This window comes from Camelus ferus, chromosome 2 (assembly GCF_009834535.1).
Source record: "Camelus ferus isolate YT-003-E chromosome 2, BCGSAC_Cfer_1.0, whole genome shotgun sequence".
Classification (NCBI taxonomy): Eukaryota; Metazoa; Chordata; class Mammalia; order Artiodactyla; family Camelidae; genus Camelus; species Camelus ferus.
Genome location: NC_045697.1, coordinates 37,701,310 through 37,719,704, shown reverse-complemented (window position 1 = coordinate 37,719,704; position 18,395 = coordinate 37,701,310). Strand labels below are relative to the sequence as shown.

At 43.7% G+C, this 18,395-nt stretch overlaps 1 protein-coding gene across 2 annotated transcripts in view; it reads left to right on the top strand.

Annotated features, from left to right (window-relative positions):
* KDR (kinase insert domain receptor) overlaps positions 1-17,066 on the top strand; it is a 43,565-nt gene extending 26,499 nt beyond the window's left edge. Inside the window, exons 20-30 of one of the 2 annotated variants that reach the window (XM_006177337.3) lie at positions 55-143; positions 748-901; positions 2,815-2,912; positions 5,262-5,384; positions 5,528-5,639; positions 5,945-6,044; positions 6,448-6,553; positions 7,702-7,853; positions 12,740-12,839; positions 13,348-13,433; positions 15,191-17,066. In XM_006177337.3, coding sequence (XP_006177399.1) covers positions 55-143; positions 748-901; positions 2,815-2,912; positions 5,262-5,384; positions 5,528-5,639; positions 5,945-6,044; positions 6,448-6,553; positions 7,702-7,853; positions 12,740-12,839; positions 13,348-13,433; positions 15,191-15,413 — 1,343 coding nt within the window. In that variant the 3' untranslated portion in view covers positions 15,414-17,066. The remainder of the gene's footprint in view (positions 1-54; positions 144-747; positions 902-2,814; positions 2,913-5,261; positions 5,385-5,527; positions 5,640-5,944; positions 6,045-6,447; positions 6,554-7,701; positions 7,854-12,739; positions 12,840-13,347; positions 13,434-15,190) is intronic. The other variant, XM_014552957.2, reaches the window with a different exon arrangement.
* The last annotated feature ends 1,329 nt before the right edge of the window (positions 17,067-18,395 follow it).

The window sequence follows — 18,395 nt, the reverse complement described above, 5'->3', positions numbered from 1 at the left end:
AGAAACATGAGTGAAAACACATTTTCACTTCTTGGCACACTGTGCTGTCCGCAGGGCCACTCATGGTGATTGTGGAATTCTGCAAGTTTGGAAACCTATCAACTTACTTAAGGAGCAAGAGAAATGAATTTGTTCCCTACAAGGTATGTCATTTCCTAACTCAACTGTGGCCACGTTGTACACATGGAGGAGAACTCAAAAGTTGTTCAGGTTAAATTTTTTCATTAAAATTCTGTGAAGAACTTGTGAGGAATCTTTTCACATCACCTCTTGGCTGTTGTCACATCCTCTTTTCCCTTCTGGAGGACATGTACTTCTCATGTGTTATCTTTGTGACTCTAATCTCCTGACCCGTTGTGGATGATGCCTAAGGAGGGGGAAGGTGGGTGTGATTAAGGGACAGGAATGACAGGGGAAGGACAGCTCTGGGTTGTTCTGTCTCTACCCTGGCCATATTTGGCCCTATGGAGTGTTAATCCCTCTCTCAAAAGCGGCCTAATGTTGGAAGTGTGTCTGAGTGAAACTTGAAACAAGGCCCTTAGCTCTTCAAGCTAAAAAGCAACCAGGCTTTAGGGAAGAAAATCTACTACGTAGAACACTTACCCAAAATTTCAGCCCAGAGGTTCCATGGTCTTGAACTTTATGTCCCACTTGTCTTCTTTTAATAGTTATAATTGTTTGTATAGTTTACTACGTTTTAGAGATTTTTCTGATATTCAAGGAGTTTGCTCATTTGCTTCATTTTAGAGTAAAGGGGCACGGTTCCGGCAAGGGAAAGAGTACGTTGGGGAAATCACCGTGGACCCTAAACGCCGCCTGGACAGCATCACCAGTAGCCAGAGCTCAGCCAGCTCTGGATTTGTTGAGGAGAAGTCCCTCAGTGATGTGGAGGAAGAAGAAGGTACCTGCCACTGCTTCTTCCACACCTAGCGCGTGCTCTTGTGGGAACAGACAAGGTGACAGGGTGTTATGAGGAATTTTGTCATAGAAAAGTCCACAACTACCTAATATTTAAAAGAGGCCTGAATTTCTAGAATCCTCCATTCAGCCTCCCCAGAGCTGTAGGGTGGAAGGCCGACAGAAGCAGCAGGCCAGGTTGAGAGGCAGAGCACGGGCAGCCTGAGAAATTTCTGTCCCTCAGGAGAGCTAAGCAGTTGGCATTGTCAAACCAATGCTCTTCAAGTTTTGGGTCAGCACTTATCAGCAAGAGAGGCTCAGTGCCATCTTCCGGACGGGCAGAGGAGGCTCACTGGTGGTTGCCAGCCTCCCCGTCGCCCACGGAAGTTCAGCCCCACACCGCCTGCTTCACCAGCACAACAGAAGCCATCCACGTAGTCACACCCAGCCGTCTCCCGGGCAGCGCAGGCATCTTTTGTTTCTGCCCCTCCCCACGTGGCTCATTAAGTCTTCCACACTTCTTCAGAGGAGTCTTGGTAAATCCACTTTTCCTTAGCCCATTATGCTTCCCCTGATGCTTCAGTGCTGTTTATGACGGGAGCTGTGTTCGCAGCCTGACTTTCAGGACCTCTTCCAGCTTCAGGATACACTGCATATCTGCTTCCCGCAGAGGGAGCAGTGACGGTGCCATGGAGGGAGCGGTGGGGATTCCTGACACCTGGCCCTTCTTGAAGTGTGAGCTCGAAAGAAGAAAAACCATGAAATATTGGAAGAAATCCGCTTCGGTTTCCTTTGACACAAGGCCACAGAGAGAACTTAGAATTTGACTTCTCCCCCATAGAAGCTGAGCAGGCAGTGTGAGGCTGGAACTTGGTCTGAAAAAGCGTGGTGAGGTTGTGTAGACCTCACATAACTGGGCGCACGCTGAGTGGAGCCAGCTCTGCCCCATCTGCTCTCTCACAAAATGGCAGTCATTGAGCTGGAAACCCAAGGGAGTGAGGGAGTCAATTGGAGTAGAGGGGGTGTTGACCTGGGATTTTGCCTCCATTTCTTCATCTGGAAAATAAAGGGGTTTCATTCATTAGTCACGAGAGCCCTCCACCCTAATCATAGAAAATCATTGAAAAAAAGGTTCATAAACTTTTTTAATACATACAAGGTTATTTTACAACTGAGTTTTCATTTACTCTGGTATTTGTCTCCAGGAATGAAGCCATGTCTTATCTTATCTGAAACACCCATTAATGTCTTAATGTTTATTTGTACCAATTGCACGGAAGTAAATACCACGAATTTACGTAAATTCATCTCTCGCTCTGTGTTCCTGTCATCTCATTCATATCCTTGAAGGAGAAACAGCATCCTTACGGGCCAGATTTACTGTGCTTACAGCACTTTCTCAGCTTGAAAGTGAGAGAAGTAAACATATTTCTGGTATTTTTAGTTATCCGTTGTAGATTATGGTTTGACCTTTCGCCTTTGTTCCAGGACAAAGCCTGGAGAGAAAAGGTTCAATGACCCTGAATATTGTTGTCTTATTTTTAGAGTTCTTGATATGAAACTATTGTTTATCCCTCTGGATACATGAAAAAAAAAAAACAGTTTACAAAAGCAAATTTGGAAAAGCCCTCTTTTACATCTCTGTCGTCTGTGACAATTTTGCCTCCATTTTGCCTCCTGGATTTTTTCATCCAATTTGGCAAAAATGGAAAAACCAGTATTTTTGCTAAGGGGTCTGATGAAGGCTAAGGATATACCAGGATTCAGCATATTTACAGGAGATAGAAACATTTTCCGGGTGCTTCTACTTCCTGAAATTTGACTCCCAATTTTTAAAATGAAGATTACTCTCTCACACTTAGAAATACATAGTTTCTGGTCAAAATACCAATCTCTGTCCTCCTGTACTTCTGACAGTTCCTGAAGATCTGTACAAGAACTTCCTGACCTTGGAGCATCTCATCTGTTACAGCTTCCAGGTGGCTAAAGGCATGGAGTTTTTGGCATCACGGAAGGTGAGACCATGCATCCCTTCACGGCACAGATTTGGAAGTCAGATGTCCAGTTAGATGTCCATCGACGTTTGCTTGGGACTGCAATTCATTCACCACTCCTGGGACTATTAAAAGAGCGCTACTGAGGAGGCCCCATTTCTGCTAAATAAGAGGGTATTAGAATGTCATGAAATTAATTCATGTGATGAATACTTACTGAGCATCTCCCAAGGGCAGGCGGTGTTCTCAGCACTAAGGATACTGTGTGAACAAGTAGGCAAGACTCTCCACCTTCATGGAGTTGACATCCTAGTGGGTGGAACAAACAATAGAGCAAGTGCAATGCCTGGTGGGGTAGATGGGAGTGAGCGCTGTGGAGGAAAATAAGCAGGAAAGAGTTACAGAGTAGACAGGAGTGGTATGTTTGTATGTTCGTATGTCTTTGTGTTTGCGTACGTCAATTTTAAACAAAGTGGACGTGGAAGGCTTTAGGGGAATGTGACATTTGAGTAATGACCTGGAAGAGGTGAGGGACGGAGCCTTGCAGATATCTTGGCACAGGAGAGTCTCCTTTTAATTTATTTTACATTCATCTCCATCCATCAAAAAGTATTTGTTAGTTGTATAATTAGAAACCAGGAAGGACAGGCTTTAGATGAGAGCGATTAAAAGGGCTAAAATTAGAAAAGTGGGCCAAACAAAGGCTGAGGTGAGTACGTGACAAGTTACAAACATTCCAAAGGTTGTAAACACTGCGGAGGGAGCAGGTCACCCCCTGGAAAGAGTAAAATGGATGGTTTGACATCAAACCAGACAAAATTCAAATTAAGTTACAGGAGAAATTGTTAGTTGACAGAAGGCATTTGCTGCAGCCTGCTGTGGGAAGAAAGACTTAAAGTTCTGGTTTCTTTTCTAAATGAGTTGAATCCCTTACCCATTTCTTTTTCTGAGGTTTAAAGCTTTTCACAACTTCCAGAGTCTCAGGATCTCAGATTTTTCTGCCTGGGAGCGCTTGTCTTCTCTCTCCCAAAAGGAAGGGAGAGACGTAGGATCTTATCGGATTTTCCCAAAGAGAAAGGCCCTTCTTGAAGATTCTAATTTTATTTTATTAATATTATTTTTTAGGGCCAGAGTCTCCCATTTAGGCAGGGTTCCTTTGATGGGAAGGGGAATAGGGGGTGGGGTGGGGGGCAATCCTGTAACTTCCCTTGTATCTACTATCTGATTCTTTTTTCTCTTTTCTTTTCTTTTTCTGTCGTTAAGGGAAAGTGCAGCTTTTATTTCAGGGCACCAGTCTCATATGATGTCACTTATATGCAGAATCTTTAAAAAATGGTACAAATGAACTTATTTACCAGCTGATTTCTTGAGTAGCACCTGGTTGCTGGCTTGAAAAAGGAAGCTCTTTGGTTGGGGGCAAAGTAGAAAGGACTGTGCTTTGGGGAAGCTCCTGTCGCGCTCAGTCATGCCAGATAGTGTGCTTTTGAACGTGCCTCATTCAGAGGGCAGTGCTATACAGACGCGCAGTTGGAGGCGGGGGATCTGCTATGCCTAGCTCGCTCAGCACTCCTGCACTGACTTGAGTTTTCACCATTTCTAAAAGTTCCCCTAGACTCCTGTGCTCTCATAAATCTTTCAGGTGTAGGAAGTCAGATGAAATTAAGGGATACAAAAATAAAAAAAAAATAAGAAGAAGAAGTTAAGGGATACAGAGAAGAGAGAAACTGAGGAACAGGCAAGAATAGAAGGAAAGCCAAGGAGAATTTGGTTTCCCTTTGTAGTGCACCAGAGAATTCACTTGACAGGTGAGAGGCTGGACGTGCTTTAATCGACATCTCTGACAATCCAGCACTTTGAAAAGAGGATGAGCACCCCCTGGGAACTGTTTCTCAGAGCTGGTCCAGCTTCAGTTACATATGGAACGGAGAAACCGACAAAGGGCACCAAACCAAGGGAAGCCCCTTGCTTCTGATTTCCATGCATTCATTCAAAATAAATCCCACTCTGGGGCCTCCTTAGGATAACACGTTTTAACCGTATATGGTGCCAGGCAAAAGGGATGTGTGGATGTGACCAGAAACACATTCTTAATTGTGTCCAAGAGAAGTCTATTTATGACTCCATCATCAGGCTATAACTTAATTATTTAATTCCAGAGTCGTGGGCTGTTTATGGAATAAACAGATGTGTGTCTCAACGAAACTCACAGATTTTTTTCCTGAAGTGTTGATAAAAGATGTTAACCCAGTGCTTGTTAATCAGTTGGTTTTCTGATGTGGGTTTTTTTATTTTTTTAAAGCATGAGGTCACAACAGATGTAGAAGAGATCAGCTATGCGAGCTAGTCCTAACGTACACGATTCTTTTGCAGTGTATCCACAGGGACCTGGCGGCACGAAACATCCTCTTGTCGGAGAAGAACGTAGTTAAAATCTGTGACTTTGGCTTGGCCCGGGACATTTATAAAGACCCAGATTATGTCAGGAAAGGCGATGTAAGTTTCAAAGATGTACCCAGTGATCTGTTAACTTGCAGAATTCAAACTTCTCTTAGCAAGCTGTGTTCAGAGACAAAGGAAGTTTTTTCTTCGGATATTTGCTGAGTTGGGTTCTCACCCCTTGTTCCCTACGCCCATAGGCTCGCCTCCCTTTGAAATGGATGGCCCCAGAAACAATTTTTGACAGAGTGTACACAATTCAAAGTGACGTGTGGTCTTTTGGTGTCCTGCTCTGGGAAATATTCTCCTTAGGTAAGTCTCTTCTCTTTGTCCCTCCATCCATACCCAAATAGAATGATAAATGTCTGTGGCTCCAGTGTGCTTTTTCCCTTGCCTGTATTCCACCTTTATTGGGTGAAACTTACTTGGAGGCTTTGGGTTGTAAAATGTAAAAAAAAAAAAAAAAAAAAAGAAAAGAAAGAAAGAAAGAAAAGAAAAGCAAAAAGAAAGGAAGGAAAAGAGGTATGTATGGGAAGGAAGGTGTTCAGGAATCAGGCTCAGGGCTTTCTGCAAGAGAAAAATCCAATCAGTCATGTCCCATTCCTGTTTTATTCTAGGTGCTTCTCCATATCCTGGAGTAAAGATTGATGAGGAATTTTGTAGGCGATTGAAAGAAGGAACTCGGATGAGAGCCCCTGATTACACCACACCAGAAATGTAAGACTTTACAAGCATGTTCCTATCCTCCTTCTTTGCTCACAAAAATTTGCCCTGCTGAGAAGACTCTCTGTTATATAAACCTCCTTCATGGCCCAGTTTGTGTCTTACTTCTCCCTTGAGGTCTTCTTTGATAATCTCAAGTACAGAGTCATCCTTCTTGAAATGACAGCACTTTATCTATACCAGCCAGTCAGTTTTTATTGGATGTTGATTTATAATGTTTCCTTTTCTCGACACACTTGATGCTCCAAGTGTAGGGCTCTGTGTCTTACACATTTTCATATCCCTATTTACCATCACAGTGGACTTTTTAGAAATGTTTGCTCATTCCCGTGCTACTTTTCAGCATCAGATCAGGAGGAAGGAGGCAGTTAATGACATCAGTGTTTTGCTTCTCTAGGTACCAGACCATGCTTGACTGCTGGCATGGGGAGCCCAACCAGAGACCCACGTTTTCAGAGCTGGTGGAACATTTGGGGAATCTGTTACAAGCTAACGCTCAGCAGGTTTGTGACCTCCATCCAAGAAATTTCTACGAAGAGTTCTTAGGTGTCAGGGGCTCCTCTGCTGCCTAGACCTTCTCACAGCCACCACGCCAGCCTCTCAGCCACTGCACAGGGAGCTACAATTCTTCCCAGTCGGAGCAGTAATGCTTCTCTAAAAGCTATAATTACCCCTTTAGAGAGATGAGATCCTACTTCAAACCTGGGAGCTGATCACTTTTATTTTTACCAATGTGTATTTTGGTAACCAGTAAAAATACATACTGATGTATCCATTTGATAAAATATTGATGTATTTTAACTTTAGAAGAGTGTATCTCATATTCATAAAAACCAAAACCAAAACCAAAACCAAAACCAAAACCTAGTTGATACACCGGGTATCTCCAGTGGACAGAATTTCAAGGAATTTTAAATACATTCTTCAGGCAAAAATACATTTGAACCCTGCAAAATAGGTGGCTTTTTCCTTGGTAAAATCCCAGGCTTCCATAACTTCCACTGGAGGATTTTAGAGTTGTAGCCTTTCGCATTAGGAAGTTTTTAATCTCTAGTCAGCACCTCTTACTACAGTGAATAGAAACCAATATCCTCCTGCTTTTGACCAGCTGGGGGACAATGGGTCAAATCTGTCTTTATCAATAAACCTTCCAAACATTTAACGGCATCAAATTGCCCTTTCTTTCTTTCTCTTGATGAAATAATGTTAAAGTTGTGCAGCCTTTTCTTGGAAGACCCATTTCCCTGCACATTTATTGCTTTTCTTTAGACTGTCATCAGTTTTCCCATTGTCTTGGAGTGTAGAGGCTAAAACTGGATGACATGCCCTTTCAAGGACCTGGCTTCTGTCGACAGGACTTGGTGAAGAAATGATTTCCCAGCTCCGCATGTTCGTTGTAGCCATCTCTCTCTGTGGTCCCCTTACCCATCTTGGTTATTGTTAGTTCCTTTAATATCCTTTCATATACACGTCCCTTTCAAGTGCCCTTCTGTTTTTGACAAGCCATTTTTAAAGTCATCTTAAAGTTTTGCCTTCAGATACGAAAGCCACGTTCCCCATAAACAAGAAGCCCCCATGGCCTTTGTTTTCCATGAAAAGGCTCTTGAAGGACTGAAGCCATAACAACAGCGCTCTGTGTTTGTTGTTTCAGGATGGCAAAGACTACATTGTTCTTCCCATCTCCGAGACTTTGAGCATGGAAGAGGACTCGGGCCTCTCTCTGCCTACCTCACCTGTTTCCTGTATGGAGGAAGAGGAAGTGTGTGACCCCAAATTCCATTATGACAACACAGCAGGAATCAGGTACTGTATCTGGTCCACATCCCCCGGCGGGGTGGAGAGAGGGCTTCCAGGTAGTCTTGGGGAGGGGGGTGGAGGAACGGACATTGGATAAAGCTGCTGCATTTCCCTTGCACATTTAACCTTCACCCTGAGAAGTGCTCCTTGAAGAGGGTCTGGGTAGGTGAATCTCCCTCCATCTGTGGTCCACATTGCTGCTGAAGCTCTTCCTTCCAGAATCCTAGGCCCTGCAGCTGCAAATAACTGGAATGCCACAGTTTGTTAATCTCCAGCAAAAGAGACCAGTTTTACAAAGACATCTGTATTTAAATTATCCCCATGTACTCTTTTATTAATATGAATTAAATGGCTTAGGAAAGATTCAGGAAGGAAGAGTTCTTTGCATCTATGAAAACACACTTCTGCCTCTCTGGCTAGGATACAGGATGCCACGGGGATGCGTCCTGAATTAGACTGGACAGTGCATCTTTAGAAGCCCCTCCCAAGTCTGATTTTCAGCATTTTATTTGCATAATGGAACTTCTGGGCTTATTTAAAACATATGTATTGCAGTGTTTTTCTGATAAGTAGCGGGGTTTCTAAAGGCAGCTTTCTTTTATTCTCTCCCAGCACCTGTGCATAAGGAGAGAGTTGAACTGGCTTCTACAATACGGTATTAAAATTGCCTTTTACTAAGCCTGGGACTACTTCACTTTGCTTTGTTGCTGTTCCCACCCCTTTGGGTGTTTTCCTCCTGCAACCGGACCCCTGACAGCGTGGGCCCAGCCTGGCCGCTCCCTGCCGTGTGTGCTGGGGCTGTAGGGAGGGGCACAGGGCTCCAGCACTTGGCCAGGTTGCCGGGTGGCAGGTGGGAGTCACCCTGGAGAGTTGGGCTCATGGAGGCACACAGAGAGGACAGCAGGGACACTGTCATGAGACAGGAGAAAGCTCCAAGCGGTTAGAAGCCAACTAGTGAGCTGCCCATTCCGTTTGTGTCAAGAACTTTCAGCATTTTCCCAAGAACTTTTCCTTGTGTTATCAGATGTGGCCAGCACTGGGCAAGGTAGAAACTGTTATCTTTTATGATGTGGATGTTAAACATGAGGCTCAGATCAGTTACCCGGGGAGAATACAACACTGTGGTTAAAGGTCCAGATTTTAGAGTTAAAGAGAACTGGGTTGGGTTCCCAATCTGCTCTTTGCAGCTGTGACCTGGCACAAATCTTCACTATGAGCCAGGCCAGGATGCTGGTGTTGTACAAAAATGAGTACTTTGAGGATTACATAGTATAATGAATTTCTGAGTGTCTGGCACCTAGACACGACTCAATCAATGATAGCTATTAAGTGAGCTGTTAAATACACATCCCTAGGATGAATCCAGTTCCTCTGATACCTAACTCCATACCATGGAGGAGGCCTCAAAGAGAAAAAGTAATGAAATGAAAACCCATCATTCCACTCCCACATTTAAAAAGTCCTAGTTCAAGTTCAGCTGGCCTTCCAGCATGGTAATGATTCCCACAACACCATTGCCTTCTGCTTTATCGCAATGCCATTTGATCATGAGCTATGTTTCTTGGGTTTTCTGTGACCAGGTGGGGTGAGGACCCAAGCTGGCAGCCTCTTGGCTCACTCGGGCGCTTTGCATATGGTGCCGAGAGTCGATGAAGTCATGCGTGTGTAATGGAAGTGCCAAGTGTGAGGCTGGCTCTGCAACAGGGCTGCTAGCATTTATCCCCAGAAGCGTGGACAAATGTGACACCACCCTCCCAACACAGGCCTGGCTCTGATTTTCTGTCTGTGATTTTCGAATTGGTCTTTCCAGTCCAGTTTCTCTTTTATCCAGCCATAATTTGAAAAATAAAATGGAAATCAGAGCCTTATGTCTACTTCCCCACTTAACCCCCTCCTCCTTTCCCCCTTTTTATAAAAATAAGAGACCACGGTCACATTTTAATCATCTGGGTTAAATGAAAGGCAAGATCGAGGTGTCTGCACACGGCACATTTCATTTTGATGCTCTCTTGTGGTCCTGCTTCCCTGGGGAGGAAGAGGTGAGGCTGGGGTGACTCTCAGGGGACTTGTTCACTCATCTTTCACATTTCCCGTCAAGGAGAAAAGCCAAGGAGTCTCTCACTTGCTTCCTCCTTATAATTTTCAGTTTCATTGTGTTATAAATAGAGCTGGACAGAGACATCACAGTGGGAGCCGACCTCATGATTTTTTGCCCCTTTAAACTATTTTGAAAATATTTGTTCAGCATGTATTTAGAGAAGAGGCTGAGTGGTAGGTGGGGGAAGGGTGAGGAGGAAGGCCCACTAGTGTCTAGACTTAGCTTCGTCTCTAATTTCCCCTGTGGATCAGCTCTAGCCCCAGGTTTGCATGCTTCTTGCAAGAAAACACATCTTTATTGGACTCATCTTTCTTGGAGGGCAGTTTGGGGACCATCTGCGGTTGCTCCACCATTTCTCCTGGGAGTTTCACCTCCCACTCCAAGCAGCTTATCAAAGATTTCTTTTCAGTTCTCTCCCAAAGAAAGGTTCTGGCACATAACTTTTTTTTTTTTTTTTTTCATTTTGGTTAATTGCTAGTGATGATTTAAATGGTCCCTGTAGATTGATGCCTGAGACGGCCTGTTGGCTAGATGTCCCTGAATTTGGCTCTCATATTAGACTGCTTGAAGTGAAGCTGTCCTTTCTCCACCCTTTGTCTGTCTCACAGCCCACGGTCCCCCTCCCCCCCCCTCACCGCACCATCAGTGCACATGTGGGTGAGAGCAGGGCTGGGCGCACACTCGGTGCTTCATAAAGACTTGCGTAGTCATACCCACTGCTCTCTTCTTCCTCCTCTTCCTGATGCTTGTCCAAGGGAGTCCATGTGGAATAAGGTGAAAACAAACAAAGCCAACCCCACGTGGGCTTCAGAGTCTGAAGACTTAAGTTTGAATCCCTGTTCTGGCCCTTTCCTCCCTAAGGCCTAGCTTCCTCATCTCCAGATAGGAAATAATAATAATAATAAGCCCTGTTTTGTAGTTTTCTGAAGAGCAGATGCAACGATGTCCATGAAAATGCCCTGTCAACTCTGAAGGGTCAAGCAGTGTTGGGAATTACTGGGCTCAGAAAGGAAGGAGCTGGCTGTTCTAGGGCAGTCGCATGACTGTCCCAGCTCACCAACTCCAGCTGATGCTACATCCCAGATACCTCTGGGATCTGTCCACTCCTCCAGACCCTGTGGGCATCACCTTTCTTTAGTCAGGCCACTCCTCCTTCTCCTAGAGTAGTGGAACCACCCCCTCATGGGTCTCATGGCCTCTGGTCTTACCCTCCTCAACCCAGAGTCATCTTTCTAAAGGGCATAGCTGACTTTGTCAATCTCCTGCTTAAAATTCTTCAGCGGCTGCCATTGCCCTCAAGATAATAATTCAGATATTCCAATAGGTGATTTTGGACAGGCTCCTTAGCCTTTCTATGCCTCAGTTCCTTATCTGAAGTTGGGAGAATAATAGCCACCCCTAGAGAGGCCCCGTTTGTGGGGATGCATGAGACAGTGGTTGAGGAACACCTAACACAGTGCCTGGCACGTGGGGGAGTTTCAGTAAAGGATTCCTGGATAAGTGAATGAATGAATGATTGACTGTGGTACCAATACATTTTGATAGTCACCACTTTCAGGGACTGGACGTAGAAGTAGGTGCTTCTCTCTTCTTGTATATCATGTTCTCTGTCCTGTGGAGTTTCCTGAGTGAGGACGTCACTGGTGAGCCTCACTCTCTTCTATGTAAGAGGAGGAACCAGCCTCCTGGGGCAGGGGAGGGAGACTGGGCTTCCGTTATCGAAGTACACTGGGTTAAGAGTGAAGAGTGAATTTGCTGTCCTTTCCTGGGAAAGGACTTCCTTCTCTCCACTTGGGCTGATTTTAACAGAATCACTCAGACTCACCCAAAGCCACATGGCAGGGAAGGAGCTCCCCTAGGGAACAGGTGATGTGATGTCTGACAAGTCCTGTTCTTTGGACTCCTGAAAGAAACTGGTACCCTTTGGAATGCAAAGGAGGAAAACAAGCTTTGATGGCGTGTCGCTCTAAGACCCACTTACCATCCACCATTAATCACGTCAGTCATCCTCCAGGTATCTTTGTGAGTAAGGGAAGGAAAGCTATTGCCAGTACCTTTTAAAGATGGGGCAACAGAGATATAGAAATAATTAATGACTTTCCCAAATCTGTGTCTTCCGGGGTAGACTTAGAAATAGACAAACTATCTCGCAACTCTCAAACTACAGCCCCAACTCTGTGAGCTGAACACAGGAGACTGTGAGACTCAGCCCACCTCCGTTCCACCCAGTAAGCTTCTGTTACATGGAGAATGAGAAGATTGTCTCCAGACCCTTTTGGGTTCAGCATCCTTCACTGAACCCAGGTGAGACTCAGTGAGCTCTGCAGGTGTTTCCTCTGGCCATCTTTCATTGAATGGTTGCTCTGTGAGCATTGTCTAGCACAACTTGCCTAGGAGATGGCCAGAGAGATGTGCAATGCTCGGTAATATGCAGGGAGCTCAGTGGAGGAATCGCAGGCAATCAGGAAGCCAAGCAGAAGGCAGCTGATCTTGAGTCTGCTTGTGTTGTCTTCAGTCCAGACCTGGACCTCAGAAGTATGATTCAAAGGAAAAACGGCTCTTCTAGGCCCTTCAGTTGTATTATACTTTTAAATGGACTTTCACAGGAAATTAAGCCTTCAGTGTGTGTGCAGGCAGAGAAAGATTTTTGTTTGGTTTGGTTTTTCTTTTTCCAGAGGATGTTTTGAAGGTGGCTATTAAACTTGTGGTTGAAAGATAATGAACTTAGGTATCTCTTGTGGGATCTGTAGCCAAATATACCACCACTCAAATATAAATATTTGTTCTTTTGCAGTCAGTATCTGCAGAACAGTAAGCAAAAGAGCCGGCCTGTGAGTGTAAAAACATTTGAAGATATCCCGTTGGAAGAACCAGAAGTAAAAGTAATCCCAGATGTAAGTACATCTTTTAAAAATAGTCTCAGGAATAATACAGAAGATGAAACGTTAGCTAGATAAATATTAGCCTAAGCATTAGAGTCTTGGAGCCTCGTTATAAGGCTGTCCTTGAGGGCGTGTGTCAAGGGGTCATTATAGACATGGAACTTCTTGGGAACCCTTGGTTTTTCCATAAGTGAAGCCCCTGGCAGAAGGTTCCAGACAGTCCAGCTTCATGCCCACTTCCACTCAAGTGTGAATAGTATCCTTGTGGAAAGAGGGAAGGAAATGGGTCTTCTCAGCTCCTTCATCCTAAGTGCCTCTCTTCTTCCAGGCCTGGGTCTATTTCTTGGAAGCAGTTGCTTCCTCCTGTAGCCTGCATGGTTCTTGGGTCACGATGCCTTTACCTCCCTCTACAGAACTTTGGAATGTGGTCCGATAGATGGGTTAGGAAATCAGTTTAATTAAGGAGTTGGTCAGTGGACAAGCTCAATCAACTGTGCCATCTCATTGTCTCTTAAAAAAGGACAACCAGACGGACAGTGGAATGGTTCTTGCATCCGAAGAGCTGAAAACCCTGGAAGACAGAACCAAATTAGCCCCATCTTTTAGGTAAGGCTCAGCCAAAGAGAAAAGACAAATTTCCGCAGAAAGTTTTGGAAGGCACTTAGGACTTTCAGTGTAGGTTCAGAGCTTTCCCTCTTTGTGTCTGTCCGTTGGGCAAACTGGCATCAACCTAAGAAAGAGCGGAACCGAATCAAATTAACTGGCAAGTCTAAAAAAGGAATCTGAAATCAGAGGATTTGATCAATTTTTATGAGGATTTGTGAATAGTAGGGAATTTCTGGGCATCTTTACTATGGTTAGTGGTTTGTGTGGTACTGGCTTAAAACAAAGAGGTCATTGGGTGTGATCCTTAACACCACCGAGATGATTGACATCTTTGCAGACTCTGAAGAATTTTGAAACTTGTACAGAAATGGGTGCATCTGTTCTTAAGAAGTATGATGTATAAATAAGCCAATATCTATTTGTTTAAAGTAATTAAATACTATTGACTGAATTATTAAGTACTTAATTGTGGGGAAAATACTAAACTTGGCTTTGAATATAATTTCCCCCATGTAGTTCCATAGGAATTTGTAGTTGTTTTGAATAGATGTACCTGCTTTTAACTTAACAAATAAATGAGACACTGTGTTTGTAAGAATAATAATATACAGGGTAGTTATTTATTTGCTAGCAGGTTTACTCTAGGTGAGAATAGAAAAAAAATTTGATCTACTTATAATCTAACTGTTGGATAATATGGGACCACTCATGGCTATTGAGTGATGCTCGTGTAAAAACAACCCCCAAAACATTAAAACACTTCATTGTACAATTTTATTACTTGCCTTGGGCCCAAAGTAAGATATTGTGAGAGCCAATCATATTTCACTCATTGATTCAAAGTATATTCTTTCAGTAGTGACTGTGTACCACACCATTATTTGAGACTTAAGTCCATTTGATTCAGATTTGATTGAAAGAAAAAAATGTATTACCAGTTATTTGAAATAACTTTTAACCTGTATATGAGTACAGAGTTAATAAAATCCTTTTTTGCAATTTTTAACATGAATAACTTGCTAAAACACCTATTAAGGGGGAAAAAACACCACACTTCCAAATGGCTTAGGGTTCATACAACCTACACTAAACTACAAAAAGCTTTTTTAAGCTTTTTTCTAAGCTTTGACGTGATTACCATCTGTCACGATCCCACGCCATTGAAAATGTTCTCTGGTTGCTGCTGAGTGATCCAGGTTCTCATTCCTTCCAAAGAATGTGGGTTTGATGAGTAAAGAGCAGTTTTGACATGTCTGGCTTGATTGCACACACATGATTTGACTTATTAAAGTTGCTTAAGAATTTTATTAACACCATCCACATGCCTTGTAATCCCCTAATCGACAGTGGGGGGAAAGCACCAATGGACTTGCAGAGCATCCCAATTTCCTTTCCCGTCATGAAAGAGCCCTTTGGCTCCTATCGCTGTATACAAACTTGTCAATCTGCAAGGCTATAAAAATGTTCCATTGGTTGGAGCCTTTGCATAACTCGGGAGAACTGCCTTTCATCTCATCTCAGGCTTGAAAGACTTGGACCTGAATAAGGGGACTTATCTGAAACTACAAATTCATGCTGGTACCTGAAAACAGACATTGTCTGAGTTAACCTGATATGTTGACTAACAAGTGGGAGAGATAGGGGCTGGTGTCTCCAGGAAGATTACAACCCACACGGGGTTGGGGATGGGGTTAGGGTAAGATACAAAAGAACCACCTTCTCTCTGCCAACTCACTTAGCTGCCCTTTCTTCCCCAGTGGACTGATGCCCAGCAAGAGCAAGGAGTCTGTGGCATCTGAAGGCTCAAACCAGACGAGCGGCTATCAGTCCGGGTATCACTCTGATGACACAGACACGACCGTGTACTCCAGCGAGGAGGCAGAACTTTTAAAGCTGGTGGAGATGGGACCGCAAGCTGGCAGTGCAGCTCAGATTCTCCAGCCTGAGTCTGGGACCACACTGAGCGCTCCTCCTGTTTAAAAGGAGGCACTTACATCCCCCCTTCCTGGAAATCACATGAGAGGTGCTGCTCAGATTTTCAAGTGTTGTTCTTTCCACCACCAGGAAGTAGCCACATTTGATTTTCATTTCAAGAAAGGAAAAAAAAGAAAAAAAAAGACCTTGCTGAACTGCAGGGAGCCAGTCCTCTAGGCATTTCCTGAGAAGATGCTTGTGACCTAAGAATGTGTTTGTGTCTTCTCCCCTATTGTTGACCTTATTCTTTTTTTTTTCATTCATTTAAAAAGCATGTATCATGCCCCCTACCGTGGGTCTCCCCGTGAGTTACAGCAAAAGATGTTCAAGACATGGCGTCATCGTCCAAGAAGTAGCAGTACCTGGGGAGTCGACACCTGGACGATAAATCAGGCAATGGAAGTGCTTTAGGTGTTGAAGATGGGAAAGACTTTTAGGGCTGAGTCCATGTAAGAAGCTTTGTTTAGGATGTGGGTCCCAAGCCACGTGTTACATGGCGGGTTTGGACCGATGGAAAGGAAGATGCTGGCTGGCTTAGAGAGTGCTGCGTGCCTGGTGCTGGCTCTGGTGGGGTGGGCGTGGGGTCTGTTAGGAACCGTCAAGGCTTCAGACAGGCGACTGGTTTTAGAAGGTTGCGTGCTCTTCCCACTGGGGCCAAATCAGAGTTCCTTGCGCTGTTTCCGACTCCTAATGAGAGTTCCTTCCGGACTCTTACGTGTCTCCTGGACAAGCCCCAGGAAGGAAGTGATGCAGCCCTGGTTCCTTGTCTCCCAGGCTGATCCTTGATTCAGAACTGCACAAAGAGAGGACATGCAGATGGAAGCTCCCTGGCGCGGCGAAGGTTTCTGGCTGTATAAACCAGCTCTGGCTTCTGGACGGATACGCACTTATCTGTCCTGATGTGACACGTCTGAGCCTGAATGCAGTAGGTCTGTGTCAAGCTGTGGTGTCAAAGCTTTGGGAAGGATTTGACTCTTGTTCCTTCTCCCATCTCCGTGCCTCCCCGCTCCCTTCAGTATTTTACTGAACCAGTCAGTATTTTAGAACTTTGGCCTCTACACCCTAGTAAAAGCCAATTTGGTTTTGTTCACCCTCCGAGTAATTATTAGCCAGATTTCACAGTTATTGTGTAGCCAAAGTTATAACAACATCTTGTATTATTTAGACTTTTAACATGTAAAGCTGTTTCTACTGGTTTCTGCCCTTGTTCTTTCCTTTTTAAAAAAGAAAACGTATTTTTCGTTTGGTACCATAGTGTGAGATGCTGGGAACCATGACTATAAAACATGCTATGGCACATATATTTATAGTCTGTTTATGTAGAAACAAATGTAATATATTAAAACCTTATATTATATATAATGAACTTTGTACTATTCACATTTTGTATCAGTATTATGTAGCATAACAAAGGTCATAGTGCTTTTAGCAGTTGTTGCCATTTTATTAAAAAAAAAAAAAAGTGAAAAATGAAGGAATCCCTTTGCAAGATTGCGTGACTGTCCCTGTCACTTCTCTCATTTCTAAGCTGGAGGTGGGGGACTCAGACATCATCTCCAGGTGGCTGTTTTTTATTTTCACTGGTTCCCTTATTCTTCTGATAAAGGATATTTTCATAAAATGTTTATATACTTTATAATCCAATAAACATATTCTTAGTAAAAAAAAAAATACAATGGTATAATACTATCCCAACTGTTTTGAGGGTGACTATTTCTGGCTTGAGGTGTAATTGCTTCTCCCCTCCTCTTCTGCATTACACAAGTAATTCATGCGCATGCCCACTCACGTTCTATTCCGAGCACTTCTGAGATTCTGAAAACATGGACTGAGAGACACGTGATAGGTACTCTAACAGTATTTGTGGCCCTGGAGGAATCCCTGGGCCTCTTAGAATCACCAACCATGAAAATCAGGCGGTAAGAGATCCCGAGACAGGGGCCCGACCTGACAGTGCAGGAAAGTGTGGGGCATATTTATTGTTTTTGATAATGTTTATGCTGTCCGTACAGTGTCCGAACCTCAGATCCAACACTGCCCTTTTGAATGATCACTTTTGCCTGAATTCAGTGAGTGAAATTATCTAAAAATCATTGGCACCAAAAAGTAGTCCAACTCTTTGTGGGATTTTTTTTATACAAGCGTTTGAAGTGTTTAAATATTCAGAGGATAGGCCTATCTTTTATTATTTTTTTAAATATCTCCTAAGTTTTTAAAATATTGGTGAAAGTCTTCCCAATTCTTAAGCCCAAATTCTAAATTATCTTCCTTCTTCTGATACGCTTAAATCCATTGGGGATTTATTTTTTTATATGGAGTGAGGTAGGGATCTAGCTTTGTTTTCATCAAGCAGTGGTCAATCATGGCAGCATTGTTTATTTCTCTTTTCCCCTGGGTTGGAAAATATACATTGTAGCATTTTCAAACCCTGTCATCTCCCTGAGACATTCTGCACAGCTTTATGATGGAAAAGAGGGTAGCTCCAGGCGTATGTGCTTCCTGGGGCTGCACTTACAGACTGGGGCACTAGCTGGAATTAGCAGAGTAGGGTCTTCTGGCAGATGTCATTAAACTGTGCATCAGGCCTCTTGGTCCTATCTTTCCCATTTCCCTGGAACCAGTGTTGTCCAGTGAATGAACGGAAGAAAAGTCTAAGCTTTTCAAGATGGAGAAGACCTCACAGAAATACAGAATTTTCTTCATTTTAGGAAAAAGAGATTTTGTTGCTCATAACAGCCCCTGGCGCTGTTTCCATTGCCAAGAATTTGGATTCAGTTGAAACTTCGCACTTTATAAAGAAATGCTTTCGGCAGCTCAGGCAGAATGATTGGAGGTGAGGTTTGGCCCTCTCCTTCTGCTCTCTTCTGTCTTCCACACCCCTCTCCCCCTTTCTTAGCTCCTTTTCACTCCTCACTTGCCCCTGTATCAAAGAGAAGTTTGTGGTTTATTATTTTGCTTTTTTCTTTTTAATGGAGGTACTGGGGATTG